The sequence below is a fragment of the Rissa tridactyla genome, chromosome 14 (assembly GCF_028500815.1).
Source record: "Rissa tridactyla isolate bRisTri1 chromosome 14, bRisTri1.patW.cur.20221130, whole genome shotgun sequence".
Lineage (NCBI taxonomy): Eukaryota > Metazoa > Chordata > Aves > Charadriiformes > Laridae > Rissa > Rissa tridactyla.
Window position 1 is genome coordinate 6,841,934 of NC_071479.1, and position 25,060 is coordinate 6,866,993.

At 43.5% G+C, this 25,060-nt stretch overlaps 3 protein-coding genes across 10 annotated transcripts in view; 1 reads left to right on the plus strand and 2 right to left on the minus strand.

The window, feature by feature from the left end:
• NUP188 (nucleoporin 188) overlaps window positions 1-8,440 on the minus strand; it is a 29,071-nt gene extending 20,631 nt beyond the window's left edge. For 4 of the 7 annotated variants that reach the window (XM_054220726.1, XM_054220723.1, XM_054220725.1 and 1 more), the window contains exons 1-11: window positions 8,364-8,440; window positions 6,400-6,454; window positions 5,724-5,797; window positions 5,087-5,171; window positions 4,321-4,401; window positions 3,815-3,859; window positions 3,097-3,189; window positions 2,836-2,955; window positions 2,205-2,416; window positions 1,316-1,430; window positions 587-787 (exon numbers count right to left, since the gene is read on the minus strand). In XM_054220726.1, the coding sequence (XP_054076701.1) occupies window positions 587-787; window positions 1,316-1,430; window positions 2,205-2,416; window positions 2,836-2,955; window positions 3,097-3,189; window positions 3,815-3,859; window positions 4,321-4,401; window positions 5,087-5,171; window positions 5,724-5,797; window positions 6,400-6,454; window positions 8,364-8,389 (1,107 nt within the window). In that variant the 5' untranslated portion in view covers window positions 8,390-8,440. Of the gene's footprint in view, window positions 1-586; window positions 788-1,315; window positions 1,431-2,204; window positions 2,417-2,835; window positions 2,956-3,096; window positions 3,190-3,814; window positions 3,860-4,320; window positions 4,402-5,086; window positions 5,172-5,723; window positions 5,798-6,049; window positions 6,217-6,399; window positions 6,455-8,092; window positions 8,125-8,363 lie in introns of those variants that run through there. The other 3 variants (XM_054220721.1, XM_054220722.1, XM_054220724.1) reach the window with 3 other exon arrangements.
• Window positions 8,403-11,838, plus strand: DOLK (dolichol kinase). Of its 2 annotated transcripts, none has more exons than XM_054220734.1 (2): window positions 8,403-8,553; window positions 9,804-11,838. In XM_054220734.1, the coding sequence occupies exon 2, from the start codon at window positions 9,910-9,912 to the stop codon at window positions 11,479-11,481; it is 1,572 nt and encodes a 523-aa protein (XP_054076709.1). In that variant the 5' UTR covers window positions 8,403-8,553; window positions 9,804-9,909; the 3' UTR covers window positions 11,482-11,838. The 2 variants fall into 2 exon arrangements, with proteins under 2 accessions (XP_054076709.1, XP_054076710.1); XM_054220735.1 differs by lacking the exon at window positions 8,403-8,553 and adding an exon at window positions 8,808-9,383.
• Window positions 11,839-14,144: 2,306 nt separating this feature from the next.
• On the minus strand, window positions 14,145-25,008 carry PHYHD1 (phytanoyl-CoA dioxygenase domain containing 1). The gene is made up of 11 exons (XM_054220739.1): window positions 21,163-25,008; window positions 20,198-20,356; window positions 19,581-19,656; window positions 19,399-19,446; window positions 17,710-17,765; window positions 17,454-17,516; window positions 17,331-17,352; window positions 16,842-16,970; window positions 15,147-15,263; window positions 14,873-14,999; window positions 14,145-14,680 (listed from the first exon to the last, which is right to left on the minus strand). Exons 1-11 carry the CDS (start codon window positions 21,193-21,195, stop codon window positions 14,635-14,637), a joined length of 876 nt encoding a protein of 291 aa, XP_054076714.1. The 5' UTR covers window positions 21,196-25,008; the 3' UTR covers window positions 14,145-14,634.
• Between the last annotated feature and the right edge of the window lie 52 nt (window positions 25,009-25,060).

A 25,060-nucleotide genomic window follows, 5' to 3' on the forward strand; every position in this document is an offset into this window, starting at 1 on the left:
AGGGCACTAAAACAGGAAGCAGTCATTAGTTAAGCTCCACATTAACATCAAATATTTCACCAAAATGAGAAATCTTGCTACTATTATTATCATTAGAAACACCTTCCAAACATCAAAAACAGAAGCACTCAGTGTTCATAAAAATGAAAAGGATTTGCTTTCACTGGTTTCTGCCTACCAAATAGTATGCTCTCATACACAGTATTGTCTAATGAAACCATATACAAAGAATAGCGCAGAGTTAAATCGTACAATACTCAAGATCCACAATGGCAAGCACACTTATGGAGGCAAATCAACAGATGTGACTAAATGCAGTCTATTCTTCTCAAAAGAGATGTAGTTCCTCAACTTACAAAAGCTTTTTTTTCTTTTTTCTTTGGGTATAAAAATCTGTTTCATTTCAATTTGATTTCTGATCTTCACTGAAAGAAGGTAAGATGCTAAAACATGCTTTACTGCATACTCTGCTTAAAATCAGATTTAGTTTGAAAGAACATCCATTGAAAATCATCAGCTTTCCATCATACTTTTACATCAGCAGCAGTTAAAAACCTTCAAGAGCTTAAATATATAAGAAACTCACATTCTTCCCCCCACTGCTCAGTGATCGCAGAAGCTTTGTCAGATACTGGAAAACATTCAGCTGGATAGCGGTGCTGCCCATTCTCCTGATAATGTTTGCTGACTCCTCTGGGTTTACAGTGTGACGGAGAAGAGCCCAGGCCAAAAGCACCGGAGCATGATGTGAGACATCCCCTAACTGCAGCAGCTGATTGTCCATCTCCTGCACAGAGACAAGACAAAAGCAAAATAGTTGAGACCTTCTGAGAGAAGTTCATACTCAGTAAGGATATAGCTGATTGTGTCTTTTTGCTATCAGTCGCCTTTCCCTTGCAGATAATTATTTCAAACATGCAACTAAACAAATCATATATTTGCAGCCTTGGTCCGCTTTTCTGCATAGTTTACTGACTTATAGTTGGTCTAACCTCAGATGTTCTTTTGTCCTAAAAGCACTGACATCACATAACTTTTCTTTCATTCCCTTCTGGAAACTTCACAACGCCTATTTCTTTGCACACATCTTTCTTTAGAGAAAGGCCCAGGATAACCAAGGAAATATAAGGGCAAGGAGAATTAATTTCATTCTTATTTGCCTCGGAATGTAACGTGGATTCTAGTTCCTACGCTTGGTCAACAAACCCAAGGATCAGAAAGTTGCAGACATAATCTTTAAACAACACTGCTTGTGTAATCACAGTAACTTCTGTGTTGTTAGGCCTGACAAGGGGTTACTCTGCCAGTGCTTTACCTGGTGGATGCGCTCATTATTGGCTAACTTGTGCTCCTCTGTCCTGTCATCCAAAGCACGCTCATGGAGGGAGTCGATTTCCATGCCTTCCACCAGAATAAGAGCACTAAAGTAGCTGCAAGTAGGAAAAGAATGAAAACAAGTAGGTCAGAAACTTTACTTAAGAATTCAGTTTGGGTTTTTTTAATTATAAGTGGTCAAAAACCAACCTTTAGTTTGCTTTTGTTCAGCTGTACTTTGAAGCAATAAGAAATTACATGAAATTAACAGCAGGTAATCCAAATTTTGTCTTGAAATGCTAGTATATGACAGATTACAATCTTCGTAACTACCATGTCTGGTTGAACAGACAAAAAATGGTCACTGAAATTTTTCCACCTTTATAACTCTCTGCCACCTGGCAGGATTTTCATTCCCCCTGCCTGCAGCTCGAGTTATGTTCCATGCAGCAAAATGAAGACATCACTGCCATTGATAAGCAGACCCACAACAGCTTGAACTGAGGCGACACCACTAACACCACAGGTCAGAGAGGGAGTGCTAACCTCCATGCAGGTAGCAGGACAGGACTGTGAAGACGCAATTTCACTTTACCACTAGACCATCTAAGAAGGAGTGGCACTGTGTCTTCATTGCCATTCTCACCAGCGGCAAGATTATATACTAGATTAAAGCTAGTATATGGATACCTCTATACTTTGCAACCACACCTTTATTTTGCCACAAACCTCCAACGTGACCAGAAAATCTATTTTGCCTTCATCACAATAAGCTTACCTTGAAATATTGGTGATTTTAACAGGCAGCAGCAAGAATTATAAGTGCTTTTTTCCTGAGGAAAACCATTAGTTTGCTCTCTACTCATTTCACAAATACACATGATACTTACCCAATACGATCCACCAAGTGATCCATGCTCTCATCTACCAAATGTCTGTTGGTTTGTCTAGTGCCAAATCCCTGCTCTTTGAACATCTTTGCAAATGCCAGAAGCTCATCAGGTGCCATTTCAAAGTATGCATAGTAGAGGAAGATGACTTCCAGGAGCATGGACTGTTCACGGAGGCATTGCACAAACCAACGGGAAACCTGACGTTCTGTCTGCACAAGGAAAAGTTCTACCATCATATGTTGAAGCTCACAGCTCAGTCAAAGCAGTTAGAAACTAAGAAGTGTTGAAGCATTTCAACAACTTGCATAGCCAGTGGTTTGTATCAATGGCAAGGAAAGCCACTGTAAATACAGAGTGTGCTGATGCAGAGAGGTTATGAACAGCTACACTTAAATGGATCTGGTAGCCTAGGGCTATCAATGGATTCATTAGAAGGAACAACACGTTCCATGCAACTCTCTCTGTTTCTGAGCAAAAGCGTTTTCTGTTAGAAAGAAAACAAGTTTTAGGTTTCTTGGACCAGGAGAAACATCCTTTTTAACAGCATCTGCACATACACATTTTCCAATACACTGCATATAAGGAAAGACTTTGTAAGTTTGATAAACAATAGCAAGAAACAAAATACCATGAGATTTCCATGTGTTTCCCATGTAGGAGCTTCTGCTTTGTACAGCGCTTCAAACTGTTTCCGATAATTAGGAACTAGTTCCTTGTCCAACTTTTCAACACATTGGAAGTATTGTGCCTTAAATAGACAAATAAATAAATGAACTTCTCATATGCACACTCATGGGCTTTTTTCAATCACAAGTGTACAATTACTACACAGCTTACATATTTAGCCTATTTCATGACATCACAGCCAGGAAAAGGTCCTTGTACTCACTGTGTAAGGGTGCCTCTCATCCTGAAAATAGGTGAGCAGATGGAGGACGCAGCGCAGAATGCAGATCCTCTCTTCATAGTAATAGTCAGCAAGCTGTGAATATATAGTGTCATTGGCATCAATGTCCTATTGTGTCCAACTCTCACACACTGTCCTCTCCCACACACTGCCAAGGCCTTCATCACGAGAACATACAGTGCTCAAACATTACTACAGATGGAGTTTCAACTAAGCAGTTTTTAAATTATCTGAAAAAACCCACCCTTAACTAACTTTACAGAGCTCAATAAAACATGCCCATAGGGACATGTCTATAATTACACAGCTAAGCGAGAAAATTTGGAAAAGGAAGGCAAAAAGACAGAGAGAGATGATCTCTCCTTACTCATCCCTATTATCCTCTGTCAAATAGGATCATCAGTCTCCATTTCAGAGTTGTCACTTCAGACAATAAGATATAAACCTCTCAGCTTTGAAAAAGTGTACATCTGCCCAGCTAAACTCCCTGATATTAATCCTAAAATTTCCTTTCTGTAGCAACTATTAACACTGTTCAAATCCTTATGTGCATCCCTCTATTTCAGAAGCACCTTCTAAAATCTGTTCTTTATATGAAGGAATACTTCAATTATTCCAAGATTTTCTGGATCCACAGAAATAAAGTCGGTTCTTTGTCAACAGATCTTTGCAATAGAAAATACAAATGGAAATTACTAACCTTCAGCATCAGAGCCTGACTCTGCCTTTCATCCTGAAGAACTGTCTGTAAGCAAAACACAACAAAATATAGAATTAGCTACTGCAGAAATACCTATTGACAAAATACGTACTCACACAAAAAAGACTGAAATAAACAAAAGACAATTTTTCTTTCCATTTCTTTTGGAAAGACAGATTGCAAAAGTACAAAACACTCATTTGTAACTACATATTTGTTCTTCATCTCCACTCATTCTCCTTCACAAATCTGTAGCTTTCCTGCACTCCTGTGATAGAGAAAGGAATTGAGTCCCTGCAGTGAGATTCAAGCAGGAAGGGGTACTAGAAAGTTAGGCCTATCGTATTTCCTTAAAGCGGCGCCTGAGCATTGTAGGTTCAGAGAATAAAAGCTACAAAGCCATTTTCAAATCAGAACTCAGACTCACACGTGACCATGTGCATCAACAAACTACTGGTATTAAGAAAAGATGTGGAATAAATAGAACATAATTGGGAGCTATGGACCTTGAGGGAGTCCCTTGTTCCTCTGTAATCCTCTTGGAGATAACACTGTAACAACTGCACGCTCTGCTCTTCATCCAGACCCTGAAAAAGAGAGACACGCTTGAAATGAATAAAAGGCAACCGAATTCATTAAAGATGAAGATTCCCTCCAAATATTCAGGCAGCTCTTCTCTTCAAAACAAATACTTCCAAAATTTGTCAAAACAGGTTTTTTTGCATCAGGAAGATGCTTGCTTTAGTCGGTACTTCTGTTCAAAGCAAAATACCTAAGCTTTGACGTTACTTCGATTTAGGCATTTTAACTTCAGCAAAAGGAGTATAACGGTGATTTTAAAAAAAAGATACCACCACCAGTCACTGAATTCCAACTTCTGGCTTGAAGGAACACAACCTTGCAGGTAAACTGACAGTATTTTCAAACACAGCAACTGATTTAAGGGATGTCAATTTTTAGCTGAGCAGTTGCAGACGTCTGGAAAGAACCCAAAAAAGACCAAAAGCCCGTGACTTTCTAAAAAGCAGGGCCCTTTGCAGCAAGAGGGTGTGTTAAGCAGGAAAACTGAGACAACTCAAGGTCATTAACTGTTTTTAAAAATTTTCCCCTACAGCCCCAACATGTACTTCTAACATCCTTCAGACTATTTTGAACTGAAAGGAATTTAAGTTTGCATTCAACATCAAGAAGCTTACGTAAATAACAGAATCCGAATAACAATGCATTCCAATTGCTGGGATAAAAAATAATCAGAATAGCATCTTCACTCACCAAAAACTTGCTGACCCTCAGACCCAACTCTTTTAGTGGAGCAGCTACATCTTTATCAGCTTTTATTTTTTCTGCGGAAGTCGTACTAAAGAAAAAAGAAATTTTAGTCATGAAAAATGCAGCAATCCCAAGGAATGAACTAAAGAGGCTTAATTTCAGAGTTTTCAGTTTTATCAGTTTAAACTGAACATTTGCTTTTTCCTCAATGGCTTTTCAATATTTCACACAATATTGTTCACAATTATTACTATAATAAATGCAGGCTATATTCATTCCACCTTCTCCAGTGAGGGAATTTGCATTATCTTTCTGGAATTACTTGAGTGTCGAGAGGAGTCACTTCTCCACAGGCTGCACCCTTGCACATGATCGCTGCAGCTCAGCAGAGGCAAGAGTTAAGAGCCACTTAGTGTAAGTAATGACAGCAGAAACTGCTGTTACTTGTTTCTGGTCTATATCTCATGCCCAAAAATGTTATATGGAATAAATACTTTGTCTTACTATTCCTATTCTGAAATCTCAAGTCACGCAAGAGAATAAAAATCTTTTTTTTATGTAACCAGAGAGAAATATTCAACATGGTCCTCTACTTACTGGGAGACCCCAGGTAAGCTCTAAAATCAAGCAATTACTATACCTTGGCGGTTTATAGTATGAAAGTCCCTCTAACAATCTCTGCCAGTGCTTGTTCAATTCTGCTGCAATCTGTGCCTAAAGAAAGAACCAAATACTTCTGAACAGATTCCTCAGTGTACATTGCTAAGTATCAGATTTGTTAAATTTAAGCAAAGCAAAGAAATTCCACCACGACAAAGAGACAGGAACAACACAAGACCAGCATCTATGATTCAGACTGATTCAAGGTTCATATTGTATGAGAAAGCTCGCTGCCTTGCCTAATCACGGGAAGGGAGAGGAAATAGGAGGCAATGGACTAGGTTCAGAAACATTTGGATTTCCAACCTCAAGGCAAATTCTTGAAAGCACGGGCTCCATCCCAGAAAATAAGGAAGCAGGCTGTACCACTCATGAATACCCCAGGCCAGCCAGTCTAGAAAGTAGCACTTGTGTCCGCTCCAGAAAGGGAACCACCTTTTCACATACACCCTTCCAGGCAGTTCATGAAGCAGCTATAAACAAGGAGTGGAAGAATGAACAAGTAGTGGAGACAGAGGAACAAAAAATGCACCAAGGAAGAGGGAAAAGCAGCAAAACATATTTTCACTAATATTCAAACAGATGTACAAACGACACATTTGGCCATGGAGTCCATTCAGTGATGGGCAAACCCGCTTAGCAAGACACGGACTTACTGGTTCTCTTAAAGCTGATCTGCCCAGAAGAATTGTCCACAATTCTCTGCTGCTCCTGTATACAAAGGGAAAAGGTGGAGAGTATTTTAATGATGAACACTATTTCAGGTTTCCATTTAGCTTACACCTTTTCAAACCTGCAATTAACTCAGAGCAGATCACACTGCAATGTAAGAAAACTGATTTAAGGAACATTAGTTTTTAGCTGACCAGTTTCAGGTGTCCTGGAAGAACCCAGGAAAGACTCAAAGAGGGTGACAACTGATATAGCAAGACTTGCAAACTCCTATCAAAGAAGTATCACATTTATATCAGTTTATTAGCTCAATTTGATTTTGCTAATTGGATGTTTGAGGTTAGTAAACAGAAACCTAATGGAAGTATAAAGCAATATTTTATTCAGTTACAATCAATGCTCTCCTCCAGATTCTTCTCTAACAGTTCCATCCTTCTCTCTAAGTGGAACATAAAACCGGGTGAAGTGAAAAACTGCAGCACTTTTACATAAGGTAGAATGATATGCCGCATATCTTCACAGCATCTACCCTTGGCTTCTTGTTTCTACCCGACAAATCTGTAGAAATGCCGATCTGCACTATAAGGTATTGCAAATCACATCCTGACCCTGAGACATGCATCCAGAAAAATTAGTCTCTCTACAACAGCTCTGAAAAAGCACACGTGCCAAAAAATACTTCAGGAACTTAGACAAATGCTGATTTGATAGCAGCGTAATACAAATGAGGAGTTAAACACCACAGCTCCCCACGCAAAGACTGTCTGCAAAAGCAAGAACGCTCATTAACTTATTTTTAGAAAGGCATCATCAAAATAACTCTCTATGGCAGTGAAAGTCATCTGTAACTTCTAACACATCGTGCCACTTAAATGATAAGACCTGTTATTTCCAGTACACCTACCAACATAATTTCTACCTGCTAATTCCTTGATAGTTAGGTGCACCTCCCTGTGTATATGCTAACAAACCTACCCATGACTTGGTTGGCAACCAGGTGTGAGTGCCACCTCTCCAGCCCACACAGAGCACTGAAAGGCCACAAAATTTTACCAAGAAAAGAATCGCTTTGTAGAACTGAGCAACAGCCTCACAGAACCAACCCTGCTACTTTTCATTCCCTCCTAACTTCTTCTGTGAATAAAACTGACCGGGTTTGTTGCCAATTCGTTAGACTCCAAGACAGCTAAGGAAGGAAAGCTCTCTTTATGTGATCACGCATAACAGTGGTGTTCTTGTCCTCATTAGGACTTATAGATACTAATTTAATGAAAATTAGACATCTAAGAACACTGCAGAGTCTAAAAATATAACAATAAAAGCCAAAAAACGTGCTCAGCACAAATGAAGGCACTGATCTGAAGCGATCGCTGAACCTGGAATTCATTGAACAACTTCCCTTACACATTTCCCACACCTCTATTTTGATTTTTACACTTGCAAAGAGTTGCCCAAAAGCTGAAAAAAAACACCCCCGCGAACGCGCTGCTCCTCAGGAGAGCAGCCCCGGGCGGCGCTCTGGCAGACGCCGCCGACATGTCGGCGCCAAGTCGCGACTTCAGCTTCGCAAAAGCTTTCCAATAGTTCCGTGTGCCATTTCACCCTTTACAATACGGTAGAATAAACAAACAAACAAACAAACCAAACCAAAAACAACATTAAAAAGCCCCTACTAACACCGACATTTGGCCGCCTCAGTGGGTCCCCGCCGGGCGCCTCACTGAGGGAGGGGGCGGGGCCCCGCCGCGCGCGCGGGGGGCGGGGCCAGGCCGGCGCGGGCCCCGCTGCCGTTAACCCTCCCTCCGCCGACGCTGCTCCCCCCCGACGCCGGACCCCTCTCTGCCCCCCCCGGCCCCGGAGAGGGAGACACGGAGGCAGCGAGGGACGGGGCCGCCCCCGCTTTCCCCCCCCATCAGCCACCACCGGAGCCGCCGCCGCGTCCCCGCACCTCGCGCACAGCCCGCCCGCCGCCATCTTCTCTCCCCTCTCACGTGACCCGCCGCGCGGAGTCCTCCTTGGCGCCGGCGTCACGTGGTGGCGGCGGGGCCACGGCCGCCGCTCCGCCTCCGGCCCCCCTTCCTCCGGCGGGTGGGGGTCATGTGACCGGCGGCAGCGCCAAGATGGCGGCGTCCTGTGAGGTGGGTCCGAGCTTGGCTCCCGGGCAGTGGTCGGGGAAGGCCGCAGCCCCTCGGGGGGACCTGGGGCTCATGCGGGCAGAGCCCCCGAGACCTTCTGGGGGCTGTTGCGGCCGCTGTTCTCTCCGCGGCCCGTATCCCGCCGCAGCTTTCCGGCAGGGAAGGCTGGGCTGCTGGGTGCCGCGGCTGAGGGGGGAGAGGAGGAGGATGGCGGCGCGGAAGGACGGGGCGAGGGGAGTCCGCAGTGCTGCGGAGGACACCGGGAAGGGAGGAAGGGGATAGGTGCCGCAGGGAGGCGAGGGCTGCCGGGCGTTTGGGAGCACGTCGGTGGGAAGCGGACCGGATGGGGGTCACGAAACGGGCAGAGAACCGGGGGCGGTGGGTCCCGTTCGGTGGGCGAGAGCACGGGGAGTGCTGGGGAGCTTCACACTGAAAGAAGATGTGGGAGAAGGGAATTGCAACAGGCACAAGAAAATGAAGTAATTCGGCAGCGAAATACATCGCGTTGCAAATCCGCGGGGCAGCCGCGTTCCAAGCGGCTGCGTTAGGGCAGGAGACCCGCGTCTCACACGGTGAAATCCCTCCTTGTACAGCCCGGCTGGCGGGCTGCCTGCTGGGGGCGGGGCTGGCATGTGTCGCTATCGATGCAAGAGCCGGGTTGCACCCTTAAAGTTGCCAGACTGAGTGGAAAGTCTCTGTCAATCCTTGGCTATCGTGTGGCATTTACCCTGCCCCCTCTCAGATAAGCCCTAAGTTTCCCCCTCCCCTGTGCCCGGAAACAAGAAGGAGCCAGATCCCAAAACCATTACTGGTCACAGGCAGATATTGCCCATGTGAGTTCTGTTTTATTGACTGTGTGATTAATTCTTTTCCTGTTCTGTTTAAAAATTAATTGTGACGGCAGGAAGATTACACCTGGCCTGATGTAGCAACAGTAATGAAGTTGTTTGGCAATGAAGTATTTCAGGCTATACGAATAAGGATGCCAAAAAGCAATTTATTAATAATTAAGATTTTTTAGTGCAACGTCATCGATAAATAAATGCTCCAGACCCACAGTGTAAGGGAGTCTGACAGTACAAATTTTAATAGTTTATTACTGAGACCTCCATCAGCGTTATAATTTGGTGACACCATTCAACACTGGATGGAAAGTGTCAGTTTAATTTGAGCTTAAGAAAAAAACAGCTATGCAGAAGCTTTATCTTTTCTAGTTATTGCTTTAATTGTTTGCTTTTTTCTTTTTTAAATAGCAGTTGCAGTAGCATGAAAGGGAATTCTTCCTAATGGACAACCATTGAGCACACTGGGACTCCTGAGAAAGATTTTTGAAAGCTGGAGCCACATCAGAGTGGAAACATGTTAAACAAGCCAGCACTGGTGGAATCCCTGATCGTGTTTGTCATCGTTCTCTTCGTGCACGCAGTGGTGTGGGACCGGTATTCCTGGTGCGCCGTCGCTCTCGCCGTCCAGGCTTTTTATGTCCAATTCAAATGGGACCATCTGCTCCAGCTGGGTGGGGCTGTATTCCAGTTCCGTACGGCAGCGAACAGTGGCCTCCTGCCGGCTAGCATGGTCATCCCCTTGTTGGGGATAGTGATGAAGGAGAGGTGCAAGTCTGCTGGCATTGTGTACTTCGAACGTTTTGGCATAGTTGTAGCTTCCACCGGCATGCTGGTTGCTCTCTTTCTGTCTGTAATAGCGGTTGGCATCACAAAACCTGTGCCGACCAACACTTGCATCCTTACTGGTGTTGCTGGCAGTATAATTATCTATACCATGAAGCACTCCTTGACTGTTTCAGAAGTGATAGAGGTCCTAGAAGTGCTGCTAATTTTTGTCTACCTCAGTATGATCTTACTGTACTTGTTGCCTCGATGTTTTACTCCTGGAGAAGCTTTGCTAGTTCTTGGAGGTGTGAGTTTTGTTCTCAATCAGCTCATTAAACGCTCACTGAATGTAATCGAGGGCAGAGGTGATCCCATAGACTTTTTCCTTCTCGTAGCAGTTGTTGGAGTTGTTCTTCTTGGGCTTTTTTTCACTGTGCTCTTCATTTTCATGGATTCGGGTACGTGGATCTCCTCCATGTTTTTCCACATGATGACAGCAGTGCTAGGCTTAGGGGTCATCATGCCTTGGCTTTACCGACTGATCCAGAGGAACCCTTTGTTCTGGCTACTCCAGTTTCTGTTTCAGACACAGACAAGAGTTTACCTTCTTGTATATTGGACTTTTTTGGCTGCTTCAGCATGTGGCGTGGTTTTCTACCAGAATGCTAAGAGATCATCTGAATCTAAAAAACACCAGGCCTCGACTATAACCAGGAAATATTTCCATTTCATTGTTGTAGCTACTTATGTTCCTGGACTAATCTATGACCGCCAGCTTCTCTACGTTGCTGCAGTACTGTGTCTGGCAGTGTTTATCTTCTTAGAGTATATTCGGTACTTCAGGATCAAACCCTTTGGGCAAACCCTTAGGCATTTGCTGTCTCTCTTCTTGGATGAAAGAGACAGTGGACCTCTAATCTTGACTCATATTTATCTCCTCCTTGGCATGTCCCTCCCAGTATGGTTATTCCCCAGATCTTGTGCTCCTAAAGGTACCTTCTCTGGGGCAGGTGCACTGGTCCCCTACTCCGGGGTACTGTCAGTAGGGGTAGGAGACACTATTGCCTCCATTTTTGGTAGTACAATGGGGGAAATCAAATGGCCGGGAACAAAGAAGACCTTTGAAGGGACAATGACAGCTATTTTTGCTCAGATCATTGCTGTGGCTCTTATTCTGATCTTTGACAGCAGTGTGAATCTGAACTCCAGCTATTCCTGGATTCTGGCATCTGTGAGCTTAGTTTCTCTTTTGGAAGCTTATACTACCCAAATTGATAATCTGCTGTTGCCTCTCTACCTCCAGATAATGTTTATGGCTTAGAAGCCCTTCCAGGAGCAGAGGTCTCTGCTTTTCTAGAGAGAAGTGGTAATAGAATATGCACTGTAATGAGAGCTCAAAGCTGATCTAAACCCTGCTGGTGGTACAGGAGATAAAATTGTTAAAAACAGAAATGAAAAAGACCTATTTAAAATAATCGGTTTGTTTGGTCTTGTTTTTTTTCCCCTGTTTAAAACAGCATGAGTTGATTCATGTTCTCACAAGAACACAACTGTGACTTGTAAATTGGATTATTAAACACAAACGTTATTTTTGTGTCTCTTCTGGGTGCTCAGAGGCAAAGGAGGTAGAGGAATAAGAGGTAAGTCAATGAGGAAAAAAAAAAAAAGGCAGCAAACCTCTCGGCTTATGCCACCTCTGTATTGCATCAGAGCCAAAACTTGTTATACTGTACTGAGCCCTGCAGTCTTATATTACTGTGTAAGCAAACTCCTCATTTCTGTATAAGCACCATTTAAAGCATGTTTTATAATGAGGGTGACCACCATCTACACAAAAAGTGGCTACAACTGTCCCAATGTATCCAGTCACCGTCAACAAGAGCCATACTAATGCACTGCGATGTACGAACGCAATGTCAAATTCAGCAGCTATAATACCGACGTTTACCGGGGGCAGGCACAGGAGGTTTGAGAATGTAAGACACTTTATTTCAAACAGCACTAATGAGAAGGTTGCAATTTTAGCCCTGAAGGTTTATGCAACAAGAAGAAGAATGTTTTATCTTTTTCAAGATTTTAATCTCTAAATTAATTTGGAACAACATTCACCTAAGCAAAGTCACAGAAAAACCTAATTACACATTAATCATGAAAGCAGGAAATCTGTTAAAGTCAATAAACTTCTTTAATACTGTTGCAGTTTTCTACTTTTCATGTATTTTTCAGCTAGATGTTTAATCAACTAACTTATAAAAATGCTTCTATCAACCAATTGAGTAAAGCGATTTCATTCTGACCGTTTAGTTAAAATTATAACTGCCCTTTTATAGCCAAAAAATCCACCTAATTTTTTGATGTATTAAACAGTTCTGTATTGACGGTCTCCTCTCAGCAGTTTGCCAAGCGTCCATTAGAACAAGACGCATTAACGCAAGTTCTCCCCTTCCCCGAGAAGTGTCCAAGCAGAACATTTGCATCCCAAGATTCCTGTTTGCAGCATGAAGTTAACTTCTCACGCTACTTTTATTCACTTTTAGGAACAGTTTTGTGAAAGTCCAAGATACCTCACACGATACTGTCCTGCAGTCATAGCCCTGAGACTGTGTCTTAAGAGTGAGAATTAGACCGGGGGTGGAGTGAAACTGGTGCTCCGGGCCAGCAAAATTGGCCCCAGAACCCAATATTGTGTTTGTCCCACAACAAGCCAGGGCTCGACTGGCTGAGAAGCAGCATTGCCCAATTTACTCCCCTGCCTGGGCAGGGCTCCTGAGATTTGATACTGCTTTTCCTGAGGATGTCAAAATTGTCCAGAGTTGGTTTTGGTTAATTATGCAATAAGTTGTCAGATACTCTTCACAGGAAACCTAACTCAGCAGTTGTGGTAGACTGAGTTTCCTTCACATTTAACAGGAAATCCTACAAATCCAGTCCAGCTTCTTGCTTTTATTTATGCACTTGAACTAGGTGGTTTTGTACATTGCAGGTGGTGGTGTATGTAACCAGAGGACGAACTATCACTCCTCAGCAGAAAGGTGCTATTCTAAATTACAGACTCTTCTAAGGGAAAGATAAGGAAAAAGCTTTATCTGCTTCTATCATGAGCCACAGGCTTAACCATTAACATCATAAAATAGTACCAGAGTTAAAGTCATTTTCCCTCCACCCAGCTTGCAGCTTTCAAACCAACTGTAGAAAAGGTAGGGGAGGGCAGCAGCTCTCCCTGCACAAACTTTGAATTCAGGGTTACTGCTGTTGCCATTACCCAGCTTCCAATTCCTACTACAGCCACCTGATCGTTCCTGTGATTAATTCTTTGCAGTACCAAACCTATTCTGCATTGCCCAGCAAAGCCCAAAGGGCTGAGAGGAAATTTCTTCCCATAAAGAAACCAAATTTGACTACTTCACATCACACAAATGCCAGAGACAGGCAATATACTTTCAAAAGGGACAAGTCAGTCAGAACTGGGGCTCACTCTGCCAGGACTCTAAGCAGTCTTAAGGTTTCTACCATTAATTAGTGCATTGATGACACCGAGCTCATATCTCGGGGTTGTCGCTGCACCAGTGCCAGTGAAATCACACCTACACAGCTTCTGTTCAGCTTAGGATACAGGCTTGAGCTTGCCTTGGATGTAACTTACATTTCTGTACATTCCTTAAGTTTCATCTTGCTATAAGTTGCTTTGGTTTTGTTGGGGTCTTGGGGATAAAAATTCTTGTGCACACTGAGGGTTCAAACTGGTCATCAGACAACCTGGCGCTGGCCCCATCTATTGAGAGAAGGTCACACTGTCTTCCTCAAAGAAAAGATGAGAGAGATGAAACAGAGAATTTCTATTTTTTTTATTTAAATGTTTGGAGTTCGATTGGGTTTTTTTTGTTTTCATAATTTCAATATGAATCTTTAAGAAGACACACAGATCAAACAGCTACAGTTTGCTAGAAATACTTAAAAGATTGATTATAAAAATAGACTTCCTGCTTCATTTTGCCCACAGTAGGGCTATTTTTAATCACTATTATTCAAACAATAGGACAGAGACCTAAGGGTAAAAGTCAGCCATCTTCCCAGGACGTGTTCACCTGCATTGCTGGGATCGACACAGCCAAGACACACACTAGACAAGCTCTTGCCTTAAACAGAAGAAAATACTGAGTATGTGCAAGAAGGAATACCTCTTAACTGGTTCCGGTCAAGGTGTAATGGTGTGTAATGGCCTTTAATGGTCTGTTCTCAAGACTGAAGGAGTTGCCTTACCAAAGGAATGGGCAACTGTTCTCGCGCTAGTAGGGCTCATGCCGTAGTAGAAACTTCTGCCTAATGCAAGTGTATTCGGCTGTGTCAAAGGTCCTCGTTCTGAGAAAAGGATAAATTAATCTTGAGAGCTGATCTAGTGGAAATTGCATTTAAAGGGAACATGATCAGAAAGGAATATCAATCAGCTATTGACTCCAGAAGCCAATCACTAGCTTCAAGTGTAGAGTGACGGAAAAGGCAGTTCCGGAGTTGGCTGGAGCCTAGGAAGTAAGGAAGAGGGAAAAACAAAACTTCAGATGATATTCCAGTTCTGCGAGTATGAAATCAATTCTAACTGAGGTACAACCAACAGAAACTGAGTGACATGCAAGGCCACCAATAAAAGTTTATCCCGGCTATTGCATTGGAAAGGCTCTAGTTTCCTCAGCTGCTCGTTAGGATGGTGACCTTACCAGTTCTCCTTGCTCCAGGTGGTGTCTTTGGCTTCCATCACATGGAAGGTGAACACGTGGCGAGAAGAGTCTGAGCTGTTCAAGTCACTCTTATGGACGACTTCGCCATGGATGAGAATGAGTCCACCTGTTTGAAAGAAACATCTGTACCACTTCTGTCAAATTGTGAGTGCTAGCTTTAAAATGTAAGGGAAGTTGAGAGTGTTAAAATCCAATTTTAGCGCTCTTGTTTCTCTTGAGCTGTAAAGCGGTCTCGTTTGGGGGTTGTTTTTACCTTTACTTATAGGCAGAGGTATGAACTGGCTGTCATCGTAGGCCGGCTCTGACCCTACAAACTCTACGCATGTTGAGGTACCTGGAGCTGCTCGGACCATTCTCCGGGTAATTCCACCTGCAGATCCACAGAATGAGCAGACACACATAAAAATTAAGCAGCTAGTTACATTCTGCACAGCAGACGAAGAGTACCTGATTTCTCTTGGCAACAATAGGAACTTTATTATTATAGTATATTTCATTTTTTTCCCTTAGCAATTTGGGTGGGGTTTTATTTCATTAAGCAAAGATTTAGGATTTTCCAGCTGTGGATAAAACAACTGCCTTTTGTTTGCCTTTCTGGCTCTCTCTGTGCATTGCAACATAGCCCTTTAGGAACACAAACAGTCATACACTTATGCAAAGCCAACCTTTGGTCCATTTCTCCTTTCTATAAGAGCATAAGTTGCAGTCGGAGTGCAGACCACTCTGGAATTACGAGGGATGAGCGCGTTAAAATCTTAAGAGCACTATGATTATACTCACAGAGGGAATTGCTTAGGTGAGCAACAATTTAACCCTGCTTAGTGTGCCCTAGAGGCAGTGAAACACAGAAAAACCGCGCTGTTAATCCAATCGTGGTTACACACACACGCTTCAACCACCGTCGGTCACAACAGCCATTACATGAGTCTGTGCTGATCTGGTTTTGTCTGTGTGCACCTGGGACACTGTCTGTTCCTCGATGGCGTGGGTGGTGTCCAAAAGGTCCTCGCATAGACTTGGAAGCTTTCCTTGTTTACCGAAATTCAGACCAATATTTGACAGTTGTGTGTGTGGAAGAGGATTTTTATTCCCCTTACGTAGGGCTGTCAGGACTAAAAATTTTATTGGCAAGGGCAAAAAAAAAAAAAAAAAAGGGAGGGGGGGATCTTTGTGAAGGGGATGCAACCTGGAAAAGAAACAGTTTTGTGAGTGGATGGAAGGAAAAAAAAAAGGAAAAAAAGTGTGATTTCTCAGTGTATTCCTACTCTGGAAGTCAAAAGGGCTTACTACTCTTTGCAGTCCAGATCAGACTTGATGACCATTTTCAAGGCTACAGTCAAAACTGCGGGAGGAGCACCCACACAGCGCAGTGACCTGCTTCACTACAGGAAGAAAGGACCCAGTAGTTTAAGACCTTCTTTAGATTAAAGTCTTAAATCTCTGTGGCCTGGCAAGGGAGATTCTGAACCTTGCAGGGGAAGCTTCTGAAATAATACTGAAGTAAAAAGAAAAGATTCAGGAAAGTTTTAACAGGTTCTGGAGTAAATAAGAATTAAGGACTGTCCTTCCTTGCCCCTGTACCCTCTCTGATACTGTGATTCTTTGTTTCTGGGCTAGATATCAACTAAAAAACAGTGTCAGTCATGTATACTGCCTATTTTTTTATTAAAAATATTGTTATATGTTAAACTCGTGTGATGGACTGGTGGCCAAGAGCAAAGTCAGGCAGTTGTCAACCTGGTGAAAAACGTGGCTGTAGATTTGACAACAGCACGGGAGGAGATCCTTGTAGAAAATAAAGTCGTCCTTTCAAAAAACAAGAGTAAGAGCGTGCCTCTGCAGGCACTGCGTGATGCAGAGAACATAAGATGGCCCGTGTTACCCTCCACCCTTAATCAATATGAGGGAGCGCGTTTCACAGCACGCACCAAACTCCCGTGACTCTTACTGGTGTGAGAGCCAGGAATGAACCACAAGCAGCCGTTCTCCCTCGTGGCGTCCTCCAGGGCAATCCAGAACCCCAGGACTCTGCCCAGAGGCTCCGTGTGGAGGAAGGTGGCATCCTGGTGGGGGGTCACTGCAATGAGACACAGTCGTTAGGACCTTTTAATGCCCGAGGAATTCAGTACCACTAGAAAGATGGCAGGCTTGTTCTCCCCAACTTCTTGACCTGGCCTACCCTGCCCACCCATCTGTCACACACATTAAATCTTACATAAAAATGCCACCTTTCAGCCTGCTGCAAATGTAAAAATAGCTCTTTGTTCGAGTTCCATATGATGTATGGAAAACATGTATGCTTTTTAATAATTTTAGGAACGTTTGGACCACAAAACTCACAGGCTTAAGTCTAATTCTGAGCATTTTTCCTTGTAATATTCCCCTTTCCTAAAGGATTATTATCCGCAGCATGATACAGAGATAACACGAATCTCACCTTCACCGCCAATGCCAGGTTGCTGCAAGGAAAGAAAGGTGATGTGTGAAGAGAAGAGTTTCACAGCTTCCCACCTAACAGGGTCTTATTTCTTGAGTGACAAGACTACTTGAGTTACCGTACCTTGAAGATATACATGCTTTGCACAACTACTGGTTTCTCAAGGCCTAGTTTTCTTCCCAATTCCTGCAAGAAAACTTTCCAAGATTTATGTTTGCTGTTTTCTGCACACTATAAACCATTATTCTTTTAAGATATTTAAATTTCCTTTTACAGACAAAATGACTATCCTTGGGAGTCTAGAAAACTAAGATTAACTACTCCAGAATTATATTTATTTTTTTTCCCCAGACCATTCTGGGAATCAGTAACAGCTCACCTGCACCTTGGAGGAGTGGGTGATTTGCTTGAAGACAGGATCACGAGCATGTAAAGCTAAGGGGAAAGAAAAGGCTCAGACTGCAGATTTCGTTAACAGAAGGGAACCTGGCAGCTCTCGGTAGCGAGCTGCAGAGATGACACTCGAGAAAGATAAATTGCAGCCAGAAACTTTTATCCCTCCCAAGAGTGGATATACATGCCTTATCACACCTAAGGCGATACAACACTTGTACATTTGTACAATCTTCTTTAGAGACCCAAAATATAATCACTCACCGGCCAGAAACCGCAGCTATATAAAAAATAGCGTATAACTGAGTGAATAAAAATTGAGTATTATGTGATTAAGTATTATATTATGCAAACACTAACACGACAACCACTGTACGTGACCCTGAGGCACACAGGTGAGTTCACCCTCTAAAAACACTGTTCTAAAGACCTACCAAAAAAGTAATTACTGCAAAACTGCTAGGGTTTATCTTTGGTGCCCTTCACAGAGGGACGCGGCCTGCAGATCAAAGCTGTTTGCGCGCAGACACTTGCTACAAGTTTTACTCTGGCAAAACCATAAAGCAAAAGCTTGGAATCATGGCTCCATCTCACCATGATAAAATTTGCTGGGAGGACCCACAACTGGGTCCAGCAGAGGCTGCTCCCGAGCAAGGGATGAAGCCAGACTCAACCAAAAGGACTAATTACCAAAAAAAAAAAAAATTTAGTAAAGAGAAGGCTTTTGAATTGTTAAGTTGCTGAGTCAGCAGGAATCTACGGTTGTTTTCACTTCCCCTGGGGAAAAGCTGAAGTATAACAGAATGGCAGAGGGATTATGCAAAGTGGGGGGAGAATGTTTTTCTGAGAAAACCGAAGAACTGAGAAGTCTCGGTACTGAATTTCCAAGTTTAGTGAAGTTTAATCTGCACAAAGTTCACACGTTTGGAGAGGCAGGGAAACCTGCTCTCGTTTTCCATGTATTGTTTGAAAACAAAATGGATGAAAACGCAAGTTCAGTAGCTGAGAGAGAGAGAAAATAGGTCAAATGAACCAGCAAGGGTAAAGAAAAGGTGCTGCTGACATCAAAAAAGGGAGGACAGCTTCGGCGTTGGCAACCCACCACTGCACAAGACACAGAAGACAGTTTGATCTGTACTGAATGTGACCAGTCTTAGGGGTAAATTTGTTAAAGCAGTTTCTTACATAAAAGAGACAAGGGCTGAAGTCCAAACTTTCGCATGTCAGTGACTCTGAGCTACGCACGGCTGAAAAACCTCCTAGAAGGGTTTTTTGAAAAGAATCGTGACAGAAGATTTTTAAGTCCTTTGACAGCAAAGAGTCAGGGGCAGCACAGAGAGAATTGCAGGAACAGTGACAGAGCGACGTGGGGAGAAGCAGTCTGATGTGTAGAAATCAAGTTGAAGTATTTAATGTAGAAACCCAGAGTAAAACAGCCTGGGGTTGCAAAGTCAGGAGCTGCATGGCCACGATGGCAAGAGGGGGTGAGGACTGTGATATCTGATGTGGTCGTCCTGAGGAAGTACAGAGAAGGAACAGAAGAGGGAAGAAGTCATTTCTCTGCACAGAAAGATTTCAACTCAGATGGGCCAAGGTTATGTATATGGAGTAGGTCTGGAGAAATCCTCATATCTGAAAACCACATCGCTCTCAAAACCCCATCTTTTAAACATACCGTGGCCAATCTTGCTGATGGATTTCTCCTTTGCAATTAGAAAGTTACCTACAAAACAAAACTAGAGTTTAACACTGTTTGCAAAGCAGGAATCGTCCCCAGAGCTGTAAACTGGCCCCTGACCGCTCACTCAGCCTTCTCCTGCCTCCCCCGCCCCGTGGCGAGCTCAGGCCAGGGCTTACCTCTCTCATCCAAAACACCTTTCTCAAAGAAGAATCTAATCTTGTCTCCACTGGTTAGGAAATAATCCGAGCTACCCTGCCAGGGATAAGAGCCCAGTAAAGATAGTATCCTTGCAAAAACATAAATGAACTTTTGATCACAGCATTAATACTCACCTGCATCTTTTTCCCCATCAAGCCGCAGCATAAACAAAACACAGTCAATAGAAATCACTCGTACAAAGGCTTCCCACAAAGCTAAATCTCTTGGCATTGATTAGGACTCTAAAAGAACCGCTCACAGAGGCTACCCTCGCTTTTCTTTTGCTGGCTGCCTGAAAAAAATAAAAAGCTATTTTCTGTCTGCAGAACAAGTGCAGAGTGATCTGTGGCAAACAGGGGCAATAATCGTGGGGGCTGAAAGCAGAGCAGAGCCACACACGCCCTCTCCTCCTTCGCCCTCTGGTAAGGCCAGCACCAAACCTTTGTAGAAAACTGGAGAGCAAATGCCTCTCTCTGTGTTATGTTCAGTTAGAAGGAAGAGTCATGTTCCCCCAGAGTGAATCCTGAGCGGCTATTTGCCTTCTCCTTTTCTCCTTTCAGAGCTCAGACAGGGACAGCCCTGCCCTTCTCAGTACCTGCGCCTGGAGCTGCTCCTCTTCCTTTGTAGAGAACTCGGTGCGGCAGTGCGGTGGCACTTCCATCTCCGCTATGATTCTCTGAATCTGGTTCCTCATGCTGTCACACTCCTCTGCAGTGAAAAAGTGCTCTAGGACAAGGAAGCCATCCTCACGGAACTGGAAGAGATGGGGTGACTGCTCTCCTCCCGAGTCCTCGGGGGAAGCAGCACAAAGCAAGAGAAAACAGCACTGTCCCTTCGCTGTGCCCCAGCTCAGCATGAAAAGCATCCCAACTTCAGCTCTGCAGCTGGACAACCTGCTCTTAAATTTTAATTTCAGGAGAGGTTTCTATTGTAAAAGAGATCCTTAACAGGCTCATAGTACCATACAGTTAAGAACAACATATCTCAACACCTCAGTCCACAAAGCAGAGCAGGTATCATCACTAGAGCCTTTGTGGCTTAAGGATATCTTATCTAAGATGTGTGACCAGCAACTATTAAATTACAAAGCCTGCTAACGCGTTCAGAGCAGTTGTATCTGGATGCTAAATAAGAATGAGATGCCTTTACAAGCTGCAAAGCATTGTTTTCTCTGAGGGAAAAAGCCCTGGGTGATTTCTCATGGTTGGCTACACAATCCCTTACAAAATGAACTCTGTCGGCATTACTGTTTCTTTATATAGAACACCCTGGAGATTATCCTCTGACAGGGAGATTTCGACTTCACAGATGAGTGCTGAGCAGCAGAGAGAGAAGGGCATGACAGAAATTCCTCCAAGAGCTCTGTGGGACAAGCTGCCCTCTGGAAGAGTTTGTTGCCATGACAGGATCCTCGCACACTCAAAACGAACGCAAGACAAGAAGCTGGGAAGAATATAAAGTGTTGTAAAGCAGATCTTTGCTAGACCTGACCATGGGTTAACAAGTAGCGTCACCCACCTGCACTACAGACAGGCTCCTTCCCGGGGTGCCGTTTCTTACCTTTTGGATCTGATGCTGGGTTACAAACGCCATCGGAGGCAGAAGCTCCCAGGATCCCACCAGCAACACCGCAATACCACCCAGGCTCTGCAGGGCTGACTCCCCGCCTCTTCACGTGATCCTTTCCCCAGCATGTGATAACAGCAAGCGTTGGGCAGCCGGACTCTTGTGCAGCCAGCGGAGCTGCCTCTCAGGGCATTTCGTCCCCACCTCCTGCCATTTGCTCCGAACGTCCCCGCCAGGGGCTGCAGAGTTTTGCTTTGGTTCTTGGTGCTACTTGAAGTGCACAAAAACATTCTGCTGAAGTGCGATCACAAACTTGATTCGCTTCTTAACTCCAAGAAGAAATCACTGTTTTAATTATTAATCCAGATTAAAAACAAATAGAGCAGTTTAGCTGGCAAACACAGTGGTAAAATAAGATTCAAGTGGGATGAAGAGATCCAAAAGTTTCAAAACAAATTTAAAAAGTGGTGATTCAAGCTCCTAAAGAGCCCTTTTCGCTCAGTCAGCGAGTCCTGCCGGTACTCCAGCACCTGAAAGGGACTCCAGAGACCCAGGAGATGACAGCCAGACTAAAGGGTGTTAAAGCTAAAGAGCTTTCACAAAGGGTTTGTAAAAATCATAGAGAACATCTCTGTTATTGTCATTCACCACTGCTCTTTGGCAACGTACACCTTCACTTGCTCGGTTCACTCTCCTGCAGCTCCAAATGTGCACATCAATAGATAAACCCAAAGCCACAGTTCAAACCAGAGAGAGAAAAATGCAGTAAGTAGATGTAAAAGGCAGGAGAGTGAAGAACAGATGCCAGCCCAGCGGTGGCGCTCCCCGCCAACACATCCTTCCTATCGCACGGGAATCCCTGGGGACGATTTGGCTCTCCAGAGGGGAAAAAAAAAAAAAAAAAAAAAAGTGTTTGGCAATTACGGGAAACACTGAAAACCTCCTTTCAGCAGCACTCCACAAAGAAATAACATCCTGGGGACGGTTTTATGCATCACTCGCCTTGCCAAAAGAAAACCTGACAAAATGAAGAAGTGGAAAATGCTGATGGGAAGGTGTTTCCTTCCAAATATATTTGCTAGCAACTGAAAATCCATCTTAGAGATGTTGTTTGAGAAAATAAAATACGGGAATCAGCTCTGGATAAAAATCCCTCCCCATCTTGTTCAAGTCTTTTTCCTTTTTTAAATAAAATTCAGTGTTTTCACTGGAAGAATACCTCTTTCTGAGCATTAACAGCTTGTTTTCAAGCTTTTCTCTCCACACAAGAAGATATGAATTCGGTAGTTCAAAAGGCTAAATTTGGCCAGAGACTTTAATCACTGGGCTACAAACGTGGAACAGCCAGCCTCCAATGCTGCAAAAGTCAAAATAATCATCAAGTAGTTCCTCCTTCCTGCTAACAGGCTCTCACCAACTGATAGAGCTGAAGTGTTTTTTAAGGAAGATGTGTAACCAGGGGAAAAAAAACCTCTCCTGTAGCTATTGCCTGTAAGTCGATCTCGTGAGGATCCACCCCACGGGGAGGCAGCAATCCTGGAGAAACATGCCTTCTGCACACACTCCCATGCCACTCCTCAGTCCCTCTCGGTGTTACCTCCGTCATTCATAATGTCACATACATCTCATTCCCAGTCACGTTTTTTTCCAGCAATTTAGCACATCATCTTCTCCACTCCCCACCTTATGCACACGCGATGACTTCAGAAGCTGCTTTAGCTCATAGGCATGACAGTAAACCACAGCTTTCCTGTTCGATGGATTGTTTTGAGCAATATAAACAGCAGATCGCAGCACACGACACAGCAAGTACCAGAAGATAACTGACTGCATAAACCAGGAGAGGCAACCCATCTTGGTTACAGGAGCGTCCATCTGTGTCTTTCCTTAGGACTCCTCCAGTTCTCTGCCATTCCAGATGTGCACCTATTTTGAGGCTTAGAAAGACCTTTTCAGCAAGAGGAAAACCACCCCCACCACAAAATGCCCAAAAAAAGTCAAAGAGAAGGATGTCACCTTTGTAAATACTTTCTCTTCCAGTAAGTCTAAATAAGGAAGGTAGAAAGTACTTATACAAAACTGGGAAATGACCCTCTTTTCCTTCCCTTCCTCCCTCTCCGAGAGATCATTTGCAGACTACTAAACAACATTTTCTCCTGCCAGCTCCGTAAGGAAAACTGCACTTCTGGCAAACTCCATTGGAGGCTGCCAAAGCCCATCCCGAGCCTGCATGAAAGGTACAGGCGTGAGTGACATCTGGAACATGGACAACCCTGCAGCAGACAAAGCACAAGTGTGTCAAATGCCTTTTTGACTGGCACGATTATCCTAATTTCCTTCTCAATAAGAGTTCCTATTGAAACCATTTGGAGCCAAGCCAGCTTGCCAGATCTCCAGAGCCAGTTTTAAGCAGCTCAGCACTCTTGCCAAAATTGCTCTTGTTGGAGCTGCCAGGGTTATTAGGTATGCAAAAAAATTTCAACTACATCTCTTATCACCTCTCTTGAAGTCTTCAATATGATTGGCAACAAGTGACAGGATATTTAATGAGAAACAAGGAGCACAGGAACAACAATAACCATAATGAGTATCTAAATTGTATTAAATAGTATATTTAAAATGGCATAGATACTTGAATACTTTTGTTTTCCCTGTATTGGCAGTCCTTTCTTTCAAGTTATCAGAAGCCTCAGAAGTGCAGTAATTTTCCATCAAGAGAATTCTCATTGTCGTCAAGAGGTAAAACCAAGATGATTACTTTCTTCAAAAATGAGCAAGGTAAAAAGCTTGTGGTGCAGTAGGGCTAGAGGATTTGATGGTAATAAAGCCAATATAGTTCCCGGCTGCCTCTATTGCATCTTTACTCTATGCCTTTCAGTGAGCTACAAAGAAAATTTGGAATTATCAGGATTAAAAGTCTTTTTCCAAAACAGACAGATCAATTCTTTACCCTCGGGCTCTTTCCCCATCATTGAAGTCCTGCAGGAATCCAGCAAACACCAGTTTTCTTTGATGGTACCTGTCATTCTTTCCTTTTGCTCAGCTGTTCAAAGAGCTGGTAAATCCTTGCCAAAAGGAGCTGCAGTCCAAGTACACCTTAGATGACGAGGGGTGTTTTGTCCTCTCCTTTCTCAGTCCGGTCCTGCAAAGCGTTTCATTAACACTCATCAATGCCAATAAGCAGCACCACAGACAAGCACCTTTCACCTGTTTCACAGCCTGCTCACATTTTCTGTCACTGAAGTGGGGGCCAATGTCACTGTGGTCAAGCAGTCTGGGGAAAAAGGAAGCAAGGGAAGGCAAAACACAAGGGAACTACCTTTCTATGCAATAAACCAGCTGCACAGAAACTCTTATCTTGGAAATTTACAGGCTGATTCTCTGTAACACATCATGAACATGATCAATTAGGAAAGAGGCTAAACCAGCATTTTCAGTTGCAAAACTAGTGCATGGGGTAAGCAGACAGCTAGGAAATGCACTTAAATAATTTGTTTCCAGTAGTTGGCTGAAGACACAATTTCTATGGCGACAGTTTTCTCCTCTGACTTCAGTCCCTACCCCTTTCCCTGGGAAGGGGAGCACAACATGCATTTCATGCTGGAAGGCACAACATGCTGGAAACCCAGCTGAGCTTCTGCAGGAGTATGTAGATAATACTCCAACAGTCTCTTATTTGGCAACATAAACTGCATCAGCCCGTTGTTAAAGCAATGGTGAAATACATACAGCAGTCCAGGCTTGTCACTGAGCAGGACCTCTTTCACTGTACATCTACTTTTTGCTTATTCATAAAGGAATGTCATAATCCACAAGGATTGATGCAATGAGTAAGAAAACCCAATAATCTTACACAATAGCTGGAATTGTTAACATCTGCCTTCTGAAAAGG